Raw genomic sequence first — 12,237 nt, forward strand, 5'->3', positions numbered from 1 at the left:
GACATTTAACCAACTGAACCACCAGGCGCCCTACTTATTTTTAAAAGTCGCTGTACCCAGTGAGTGAGAGTTTTGAGGACTTCCTGATGCTGAGAGTGACGGTGCTGTAGCACTGGGACACCGCGGTGGGTCCTGCCTTGTGAACCTTAGATTATTGGTATGTTGGAGCCCACCATTTCATTCTGCAATTATTCCTTGAGGAAACATGTCTGACGCAATCATACTTTTTTCCATTAAGTATATTTTACTTCTAAAAATCTGGGAAAGGGTGCCTGGGTGGCTCAGTCAGTTAAGTGTCCGACTTTGGCTCAAGTCATGCTCTCACGACTCGTGAGTTCAAACCCCTCATCAGGCTCTGTGCTGACAGCTGAACCTGGAGGCTGCTTCAGATTCTGTGTCTCCCTCTCTGCTCCTCCCCCACTCACACTCTGTCTCTCTCTGTCTCTCAAAAATATATAGACGTAAAAATTTTTTTTTTTTAAATCTGGGAAAAAATCTAGATGTTTGAAGGTAGGAGAAAAGTTAAATGATTATCTTATTTCCACAAAATATCTTGTATCCATTTATATTTATACGGTTCAAAACAGCATGGGAAGTGCCTATTTTATAATAAAGTAAAAGCAAATACACAATGAAAAAAACTGTATCCCATAAGATCGTATTGATAAAAATAAAAACTTAAATACATGCGTGCCAGTAAGAAAGACTCTAAGAAAATAACCAGATGACTTGAATCACTTCTGGATATTCCAAAATACATACAACAAACTGACTTTATAAATTTTAAATTATCATCTTTAAAAAAGGGTATAAATAACATCAGCAGTATGGCCACACTTATGTGACATTACAAACACAAAACTAGCAGGAGACAAACTGAATTGTTAATACTGATGTGGTCACAGAGTTTGAAGGACAGGTTTTTTGGTTGCTGTTCTTTTTTAAAATTTTTTTAATGTTTATTTTAGAGAGAGAGAGAGAGAGCGAGAGAGAGAGCAGGGAAGAGGCAGAGAGAGGGAGACACAGAATCGGAAGCAGGCTCCAGGCTCTGAGCTGTCAGCACAGAGCCCGACGCGGGGCTCGAACTCACGAACTGTGAGGTCATGACCTGAGCCAAAGTCAGACGCTTAACTGACTGAGCCACCCAGGCACCCCTCTTTGGTTGCTGTTCTATGCACATTTTTATAAAAGGCCTGTGTTATTCTCACAATCAGGGAAGGAACATAAAAAAGGAGCAGTGGGAAGACCAAGGTACAGGTTAGGGATAGGGCCTCCTCACGCACAAAGGAAACAGCCTGCCTCACAGCTGCTTTCCTCTTGTCAGATAAGACACCTCAAACAACACATTTTTTTTTCCCTTCTGAGAATGTCTGCCTGCTTTAGAGCCAAGAACAAATCTGGTCCAGTAGAATGAACAGTGGAGAATCTGAAGAAAAGATTGTGTCCCACATCCTAACCTCATAAATGTCACACAGTCCAGGTGAGCTTGTGGTGACATAAATAGATAAAGGCACAGTGGTTGGAACGCTTCGCTTTCTAGCCTATTAAATTGCTGTAAATCATAGACACACTGGGGCCAGTTAACACGTTCTCACTCTGAAACGAGTCTAAGGAGAATGGTCATACCTTTTCTTCCTGTTTCTGACCTTACTTTCCACCTGCCAGGCTACTAGCATTTGAGTGACAAGTGTCTTGGAATAATTTGGGAGTTCTAAATAAAGGCAAACTTCTAATTAAAACATAGGTACATTAAATAATATGTATCCTTTACATAATTCAAAATAGTAACAAGACCTTCTGGTTACAGTCAAGTGCAGTTAACAAACCTTCTCCTTGAAAAGCAACTGTAACACTCAACTAGACGAGCAAAACTAACCATTTCAGCAGCTGGGAAATGTCCAAAGACATACAACAATCTGAGAAGTGTTTATGTTTGAAAAACTGCAGAATTCAGGGAACCACACTGGTGCTCTTGCCGGCGTTGATCTCATTCTTCCCCCACCTCCCACCTGCTTGGGCATGAAGGGTGTTCCAAGATAGGACAGGCAGTGGGGAGCGGTGTGAGGGCGAACCGACAGACTCAGGGGTGCTCTGGCAGGAAGGCAGGGGCTGTGCTGGTCGGAGGTTGCAGTCGTGGCTGCAGCAAACGTGTGCTTGGCTGAAGCCATGTGCACGCTTAGTGGAGACTCAGCAGAGCTCAAGCTGGCCACACACTCCTGGTCAATCCCGAGGCCTTGGACATAGGCAGAGGAGATGTGAAAAAACTCAGCCAAGAGTAGAAACAGAGGACGACTTGATATTCCCTAAAATGTAAATGTGCTACTCAATATATACAAATAACCATTTGTCAGAGGATGGAAGTCTTTTTTTCATTTCTGGTATAATGAATGTGTACTGTTAGATTAGATTTCAGTGTCTGATATACTGATTCATCAATTCTATACATTACTCACTGTTTATCCCAAAAAATGTACTCTTAGTCCCTTTCACCTATTTTACCAATCCCCACCCCCCACCCCCACCACCTGCCCTCTGGTAGAAAGTCTGTTTTCTGTATTTAAGAGTCTGTTTTTTTATTTGTCTTTCATTTCTTTGTGGGTTTTTTTTTTCCTTTCTTAAATTCCACAAATGAGTGAAATCATATGGTATTTGTCTTTCTCTGACTGACTTACTTCACTTAGCAGAGGATGAAAGTCTTATGAAGGTGTTTGAGCACAATTTCTATCTAATCACTAATCACTGGCGACCACAGCTAAGCTTAAAAATAAATTAAAAATTAAAAATCTGAGTAGAGTTAACACTCACACACTGCAAGGGACACAATTTCACAGATTTTGCCTAAGCAATTTTCTAAGCAAAAACATAACAATAAAAGCAACCTCTGGGGGGGAAATCGGAATCTAGAGTTGCTAAAATATATTTTCAACAAAATATTTTTCAACTAAAAAAAAAGATAGGAAAAGAATCAAAAAGTGTGACTATTCTCAGGGGGAAAAAAACCCCATAACAATTCAATAGAAACTGTCTCTGAATGTGTCCAGGTAATTTATCTGGCAGACAGACTTCAAAGCAGCTATTAAAAATATGTTCAAGGATGTACAGAAAACCACGTTTAAAGAATTAAAGGAAAACATGACCACAATAAATGAACAAATAGATTCTAAAGAATGAGACAAATTACAAAACAGAAAAGGTACTTAAAAATGTAAAATCTGGAATAGAAAAATATAATATTTAAGCAAAATATTCTCTAGAGGGGTTTAAAAGAATATTCAAGTTGGCAGAAGAAATAATCTGTGAAACTGAAGATAGGGCTGTATAAGTTATCCGATCTTAGGAAGAGAGAAAAAGACTGAAGAAAAATTGAAAAGAGTTCAGAGACCAATGAGATAGCATATATGGAATGAACTCCCAGAGAGGCAGAAAGGAAAAAAAGAACAGAAAAAATGTTTGAAGAAACAATGGCCTAAACTCCCTCATGGCTAAAACATCCCAATTTATTTGAGAGATAATAATCTAGATATTTAATAAAGTAAAGAAATACTGCTTATGATGTATACAAACAGATTCACATGTAGACACATAATAGGCAACCTGATGAAAGCCAAGCACACATGAAAAGTAAACGTAACACATTGAATTTCATAAGAGGTCGCTAAAGCAATGCCTAGATGAAAATTCATATTCTTTTTTTTTTATGTTTATTTATTTTTGAGAGAGAGAGACAGGCAGACTGTGAATCAGGGAGGAGCATAGAGAGAGAGGGTTTGAGAGAGGGCTCAAACCCACGAACGGCAAGATCACAACCTGAGCTGAAGTCAGATGCTTAACCGACTGAGCCACCGAGGCACCCCAAAATTTATAGCTTTAAATGCCTCTATCAAAAAAGAAGAAAAATCTAAAATCAATCATGGAAAAGAAGAATAAGCTAAACTCACCCAAACAGAATAAAGGAAATAAAAATTGGAACAGAAATAACTGAAGTGGAAAACAGAAAAACAAGAGAGAAATACCAATGAAAACAAGTCCATTTTTTTGAAAATCACAAGTTTGACAAACATCAACCTAGAGTTACAAAGAAGAAATGAAAGAAGACACAAATTTCCAAAATCAAGAAAAAAAGAATATCGCTACCAACTCTACAGAAATTTAAAATGATTATAAGGAAACATTATAATTTGTGTCAACAATTACATAATTTAGAAGAAATGAATTCCTAGAAAGACACAAATTAACAAAATGGACTTGAGAAATAAAAAATCTGAATACATCTATACATAATACAGAATTAGCAATTAGAAGTGTTCCCACAAAGATAATTAATTCTTAGCCCAGATGGTTTCTTTGAAAAATCTATCAAACATTTAAAGGGGAAACAATATTAATCATTCATAAGAAGAATTCATTCAGAAAATACAGTGTTTAGGAAGACTTTCTAATGTATTCTATGAGGTCAGCATTACTGATATTAAAGCCAAAGACATAAAAAGAAAACTACAAGACCAATAGGTAAAATGTCATAAGAATCAGTATAAACATTCTCAAGAAAATATTAGCAAATCAAATCCAGAAACATAATAGTGGATCATCCAGCATGACCAAGTAGGAATTTTCCTAGATATAAACAGCTGATTTGACATCCAAATATTATTTAATGCATCACCATATTAACTGAATATAGGACAAAAACCACATTATCATCTCAATAGATGCATACAGAGCACGTGAAGAATTTAATGCCCATTCATGATAAGAACTCCCAGCACACTAAGAATAAAAGCAAACTTCCTCAACCTGATAAAGGGCATCTATGAAAACTCAGAGCTAATCGTACTTAATGATGAAAGACTGAACGTGTTCCCCCAAAGACCAGGAACAAGACAAGGATGTCTGCTCTTGAAATTTTTTATCCACCTTTATTTATTTATTTGAAAAAGAGAAAGAGAGCAAGGAAGGGGCAGAGAGAGAGGAGAGAGAATCCCAAGCTGGCTCCATTCTGTTAGTGTGTAGCCTAACACAGGGCTCAATCCCACGAACTATGAGATCATGACCTGAGATGAAATCAAGAGTCAGATGCTTACCCGACTGACTACCCAGGTGCCCTTGCTGTTGACATTTCTGTTTAACACGGTATTAAGGTTCTAGACAGTGCAACAAGGGGAAAAAAGGATATCTAACAGATTGAAAATTAAAACTAAAAGTCTTTATCCACAGATGACATAATCTTGTATGTAGATAATGCCATGAAATCTACAGGCACACAAAACCAAAACTAGAACTAAGGAACAAGCTTAGCCTTGTTGCAAAGTACAAATTCCATAAAAATTCTATACAAAATATCAGTTGTATATTTATGTACTAGCATGGACAAATTGAAAATGAAATTAAAGGAACAATTCCATTTACTATAGAACTAAAAAGGATAAAACACTTTGGAATTAATTCAACAAAAGTAGAGCAAAACCATGCTGAAAATTACAAAACAATGCAGAGAAAAATTAAAGAATATCTACATAAATGCAAAGAGGGTCCATGTTCATCGATTACAAGATTCAATATTATTGTGATGGCAAGTCTTCCCAAATTCATCTATAAATCCACTGCAGGCCTTATTCACAAAAAATTAACAAGCTCATGCCAAAATTGACATGAAAACACAAAATACCTAGAACAGGCAAAATCATTTTGATAAGGAACACAGTTGGGAGAACCGATAAGGTCACCCTGCAGAAGCAATGTGGGGGAGGGGCGCACCCCAAATTTGACTTGGATGTTGAGACTGATGAAGCCGCACACACAGAGGGTGTGAACAGGTTTATTACTGACACAATTTAGGGTCCTGGGGACAGCAGGACGAGCCATTCAAGCAAGGTCTTAGAGCACCTGATTTCAGAGCTCACAGAATTCAGTTACTAATTAAGCCAGTGTGGTCCTGGTTCAGAGAGAGCATATGGGTCACCAGAAGAGAACAGAGAGTCCGAAATAAACCTGTATTTATGGTCAACTGGACTTTGATAAATGCGCTGAGTTAATTCAGTGCAAGACAGGATAGACTTTTCAACAAATGCTTCAGCTACAACCAGGTATCTGAGGGCAGAAGAGTGAAGGTCATTCCTTACCTCCTCCATGCATGAAGACTAATTCACGATGGACCATAAACTTAACGGAAGAGCTAATACTATAAAATCTTCTAGAAGAAAACATAGGAGGAAATTTTTGTGACACAGGGTTAAGGCAAGGAGTTCTTAGATGTGACCCCAAATGCATTATCCATAAAAGAATAAATTCTGATAAACTCTGACTTCATCACGATACAAAACATGAGCTTCAAAAGGCTCCAGAAAGAAAATGAAAAGACTACAACCTTGGAAAGAAGTATCTGTGCATCACAGAAGAAACTTTTATCTGATAAAGGGTTTTTATCCAGGATGTATAAAGAACTCTTACAACTCAGTAAAAAGGCAAACAACATAACTTAAAAAAAAGGGGGGGGTGTGTGAAATGGACATTTCTCCAAAGAAGATATCTGAATAACTAATTAGCGCATGAACAGGTTCTTGAGGCCGCCAGTCCTTATGGGCAAATGAGGACCACAAGGAGATAGCACTTCACACCTGCTGGAATAACTGATCAAAAAGACAGCCTCGGCCATGAGGCTTGTCTGTGAGAACAGGGAGAGCAAGCCCTTACACACTGCTGGAGGGAGTGTAAGATGTGCAGCAACTCTGGAGAACACTTTGGCAATTACTGGAAAAGTTAAACAGAAACTTGCCAAACACTCAGTGAGTCCTGTCCTAGGAATCTATAGGAAAAGAAAAACAAACGTCGCCACAAAGACATGCACTTAAAAGTTCATATCAGGATGAGTCATAACAGCAAAACTGCCAACAATTCCAACGTCCATCCACTGATGAATAAACAAAACACTGTATATCCATACAATGGAATAGTATTGAGCCGTGCAAAGAACTTATACGTAGTACAACATGAATGGCCATCAAGAACACTATCCTAAGAGGCCACATGCAGAAAACTACATATTCTGTGATTATATTGATATGAATTACCCAAAAAAGGCAAATTTTCAAGACAGAAAGGAGATCAGTGGTTTATCTAGGACTGCAAATAGGAGCAAGGGTTAGATACAAATATTTTCAGATGAAAAAAGTGCTCTAATATTATACTGTGAAGTTGGTTTAAAAAGTATAAATTTACTTGGGGTGCCTGGGTGGCTCAGTTGGTTAAGCGTCCAATTTCAGCTCATGTCATGATCTCACAGTTTGTGGGTTCAAGCCCCGCGTTGGGCTCTGTGCTGAAAGCTCGGAGCCTGGAGCCTGCTTCGGATTCTTTACCTCTTCTCTGCCCTCCCCCTCCCCAGTTCATACTCTGTCTCTCTCTCTCTGTCTCTCTCAAATATAAACATAAAACACTTTTTAAAAAGTGTAAATTTATTTAAAATCATGCAATTACACACTTATGATGGATGAATTTTATGGTATGAAAATTATAACTCAGTCAAGCTATTCTTTTTTTTTTTTAATAAAGATTATGTAGTATCCTCGGCAGTGATGTTTCAATACAATTTACCATTCTTAATAAAAATTAGAGGGGCGCCTGGGTGGCTCAGTCGGTTAAGCGGCCGACTTCGGCTCAGGTCATGATCTCGCGGTCCGTGAGTTCGAGCCCCGCATCGGGCTCTGTGCTGACAGCTCAGAGCCTGGGGCCTGTTTCAGATTCTGTGTCTCCCTCTCTCTCTGCTCCTCCCTGTTCGTGCTCTGTCTCTCTCTGTCTCAAAAATAAATAAATGTTAAAAAAAATATTTAAAAAAAAATTAGAAAAACTGTCTTTCAAATCTATTGATTATACATGGGGTGACTATGGAATTCATCACCTAAACAAGAACATTTCCTATAGATCAAAGCGGTTCTAATAATCATTACTTGGGGCCACAGGAATAAGTCAAGACTACCCAGGGCAAACCAGCATGCATGGCTGCTTGCTATTAGAAAGTGTCAAACGAGGGTGCTGGGGTGGCTCAGTTGGTTAAGCATCCTACTTCGGCTCGGGTCATGATCTCATGGTTTGTGGATTCGAGCCCCGTTTCAGGCTCTGTGCTGACAACTTGGAGCCTGGAGCCTGCTTGGTTTTCTGTGTCTCTCTCTCTGTCCCTCCCCCACTCGTGCTGTCTCTCAAAAATAAATAAATGTTAAAAAATTTTTTTAAAAAGTGTCCAATTTGAATTATACTGTCTTCTTCTAGATTTGCTTATTATCACAGATTATATAATGCAATTGAGCTATTCTTCAATTTAAGTATTAAGATGATTTAGAAGATGATTTACAAGGTGACGAACTATCTTTTCCTCAGCATCACGGCTGGTTCACTTCAGCTGTCTGACCACCATAACAACTTGAGCCCAATCATCTGACAAGGCTTGTGCTTCCTCATCCTTCCACTGAATACACAGGTGAGCAGGACATGGTTAGACCCACAAAGAAACCTCCCAACAAACCACCTTTACATTCCTTAGAAGCACATGTCACGAAAGGTGCTAACTTTCAGAATCTCTCTGATGCTAAAATTCAAGCGACACCTTTATAAGGAAAAATACTAACATTTTATTTTTGGTGACTCTGATTTCTTTCTCCCTCCTCATTCCTTCATTCCACAGTTACAAATCTACTAAGTGCCGGCACCGCCCTGGGCGCTGGAGAAGGAAAGTCAAGAGCAGGCGAGCAGGACCCAGATGCTCTCTTGTCCCCCAGGCACCAATCAGCACTGTGTCAGTCCCAGGGCAGCAGAAGCACAGACTCCTGTTCTGTGTAGTTTTTAGCCACCGGCCTATTGAGCCAGCCATGCTTTAGAGGAGAACCTTCTTTTCAAGATACATTAATTCCAATAATAGGTTTTTTAAACATGTTTATTTATTTTGAGAGAGAGAGGGAGAGAGCCAGGGAGAGAGGGAGACAGAGAATCCCAAGCAAGCTCCATGCCCTGCACACAGAACCCAACATGGGGATTGATCTCATGAACCATGAGATGATGACCTGAGCTGAAAGAGGTGGCCACCCAACTGACTGAGCCCTGCAATAACAGTTTTTAATTTTAATTCTTTCCTAACTTGCATCTTCATACAATGAAAATATAATACAATAGAGTAAGTCACATTGAATCCTCCTTCTCTGCCTATGACTCACTTGCATTTTGTCTTGAACAAAGAAGCTACCTGAACACCCAGACCATGTTCAAGGTCAGTTCCATAATCCAATGAACTGGTCATGCTCCCAACCACCACTAGGTGGGGGTAAAAGTCACAGGCAGGAAGCCAATGGATTCAGGACTGGAAAGTTTGATGAAGAATGTCTAAGGTGTAACTCCTCCCATTATCATTATCCGGCTGTTCTGAACTTCTAATTGGGTAAAGATATTAGCACCAAGAACTTTTGTTAGTCCTAGAAAAATAAAAGCTAGATAAAAGCATGAACAATGTGAACTCCGTTTTTTCAAAAGAATGATTCCTATGACATAAAAAAACCTCAGTGAAATAACCCTCATAGAGAGGTAATGAAAAACTGAATACTTATATTGAGTATCTGCCGCCTGACAAAGAGATTGGCTGCTAGTTCATATCTGTATTTCGTCTGACTCCATGCTTAGATCCAACATAGTCCAGAGAATATCAAGTTAGGGTTTCTAATTAAGTAAATACATTAGTGCTGAGAACTTTTACTAGTGTTAGAAAAATAACAGCTGTGCAAAAGCACGGACTAAACTGTGAACTGCCTTTATCCAAAAGAACAAGTCCTATGACATACCAAAATATCTCCCCGAAGTAACCCTCATACTGAAGTAATGAGAGTTTGATACTTCTTTGACTTTCTGCTGAGAAGAGAAATTCTGCCAATTCACATCTGTAGTTCATCTGACCCTATGCTTCCTGATTTAACCTGCTTTAATATCAAATACGAATAGCCCAGGATATAAAGGTACTTCGAGTTCCAATGATTGACTATGTCACATTGCTGGGCCTTTGATCTTTCACATGCCTCTTTCTGCCTGGAATCTGCTTTACTATCCTATGTGTGTGTGTGTGTGTTTCAAATAGTTACTAAGCTCAATGCGGGGAATGAAATAACACAGTCTCTCTAACTCAAGTTTCCACCCCAGTGATAGAATGAGGCCAGGTCAAGGCTGAAGGCAGTGCAGCCCGCACAGGTGGGAGAAATGTCCTAGGAAATGCAGAGAATGTTCTCCCAGGAGCCAGAGGGTGGGGGTGCGGTGGGACAGCCTTCTCTCCCGTGCGTGGAGAGCAGGCCTGCAGAGGGGCAGTGTGACAAACAGAAAAAGCAAGCTGCCCGATGGCTTGATGGCTTGGGCTCACAATGTTTTCAGCAAAGCTAAGAAGAGAACACATGGAGACGGTACCAGGAGGTCGGACAACTGGGTAATGAGGTCAAAATGGTGCTTTCTGCCAGGCTCAGGACCCAGGACTTCCTTAATTCTTTCTGCCACTGAAGGCTTCTGGGCAGGGGAAGAGGTGGTCAATGCTGCGTTTCCATTAATACTGAGAGGGCCCACATGGATCAGCTGTGAGCGCGGATTCCAGCACTGAGTCGGGGTTCAGATCCCACCACCTCCTACTCCTCCAGAGACCTTGGACAAATGATTCCCCTCTCTGTGCCTCAATCTGATGGTCTCTGAAATAGGGATAATGAGACTCCTACCTCATCGAGTGGTTTGAGGAAGCCATATCACAATGCAATTGTTATATTTGATATGGCGCTCTGGCGGGGCAGGGAGAGGGTGACCGAGGCAGCAAATGGCTGCAGAAACCAAAGCAGGGAATGCTGAAGGAAAGGTGGAGAAGACAGGAAGCGGTGCAATGAATGAGGTAAAGGAGGCAGAAATACAGAGGGTGGAAATGGCCTGGAGAAGGCAGGGATGTAAGGCCTAAGAAAGGGCCGAGTCCCCAGGGAGGCTCTGCTTTCTTCACGGCCAACAGCTCAGAGAGAGCTGCACCCTCAGACACGGGGACCCGGGAGGAAGGTTGGGCTAGGGGATGACGGGTAAGAAGAGGAGTGGACCCTTCCCCTCGTCTGCCTGTCTTCTGAGATGCACATGGCCGGTCACACGGGGTCTGTGTCCCTGGGTTACACGTATTTTACACTCTGTGTCTCCCCACTGCTCCCACATCAAGACCACGTCTCGGTTATTTCCATCTCCTACGTGCCTGCGCTGTGAGATGTCTGCTCAGCAGCGTTCTGACAGGAGAGGGAGGGAGGGCTGAGCTTTTGAATGATGGATGAAAACACAGACGATAATCACATTTTTGTTACCTGCTTCAGATTCAGGAGGAGAATAAAACTGACCATCAGAAAGACCTCCAGGTATGAGTGCCGCCCTCTCTGAAGCATCCTGAACTATCAGGAGTCCTGGAAAGGAAGAAATTCAGAGGCTGAGAGTGACGTCACGGTTCTGGTAGCTTCTCAGCGAGGTTAGGCACAATAAAATGGTGTCGTTGTTATGCTAAAAAAGAGAAAAACCCTTGCCAGAAAGAAAATCTTTCAAACAAAAAATAGGTTTTATTATTACGCTATGAACCAGTGCTGTGAGGGCACATGGCAGCGGACTTAAAAACCTGCCTGTGACTCAGGGGATTCTTTGATTCAGTATTTAGGGCCTCTTTCCCTGGAGAACACTTTCCTCCCTGCAGAAATCACCATAATCAAAACCAAAGCACAAAGGAAAACAACCTGGTAAGTCATACAAATGGCCTCCAGTATTCACTTCGTTAGGGAAATAGCAAATGTAAGGCACAATAAGTGGAGAGACTTGTATAAATGTGGAAAGCGTCAGTAAGATGGGGAAGAAAGATTTATTATTTAAAAAGGTCCCCCCATGGGGCGCCTGGGTGGCGCAGTCGGTTAAGCGTCCGACTTCAGCCAGGTCACGATCTCGCGGTCCGTGAGTTCGAGCCCCGCGTCGGGCTCTGGGCTGATGGCTCGGAGCCTGGAGCCTGTTTCCGATTCTGTGTCTCCCTCTCTCTCTGCCCCTCCCCCGTTCATGCTCTGTCTCTCTCTGTCCCAAAAATAAATAAAAAACGTTGAAAAAAAAAAATTTAAAAAGGTCCCCCCAGAAAAGGAAATTGAACAAACACAGAAAAGGGGAGGAACTGATGTGGAAGCTCAGGACGGGCGCCCGTGGGCACAGGGAGCATCGGGGGCGAGTCTCGCCAGA

At 41.0% G+C, this 12,237-nt stretch overlaps 1 protein-coding gene across 7 annotated transcripts in view; it reads right to left on the reverse strand.

Moving 5' to 3' along the window:
- LOC102950774 (STARD3 N-terminal-like protein) overlaps positions 1 to 12,237 on the reverse strand; it is a 56,166-nt gene that overhangs the window by 2,363 nt on the left and 41,566 nt on the right. For all 7 annotated transcript variants that reach the window (XM_042964093.1, XM_042964114.1, XM_042964125.1 and 4 more), the window contains one exon: positions 11,337 to 11,432. In XM_042964093.1, the coding sequence (XP_042820027.1) occupies positions 11,337 to 11,432 (96 nt within the window). The remainder of the gene's footprint in view (positions 1 to 11,336; positions 11,433 to 12,237) is intronic.

The sequence above is a fragment of the Panthera tigris genome, chromosome A2 (assembly GCF_018350195.1).
Source record: "Panthera tigris isolate Pti1 chromosome A2, P.tigris_Pti1_mat1.1, whole genome shotgun sequence".
Classification (NCBI taxonomy): domain Eukaryota; kingdom Metazoa; phylum Chordata; class Mammalia; order Carnivora; family Felidae; genus Panthera; species Panthera tigris.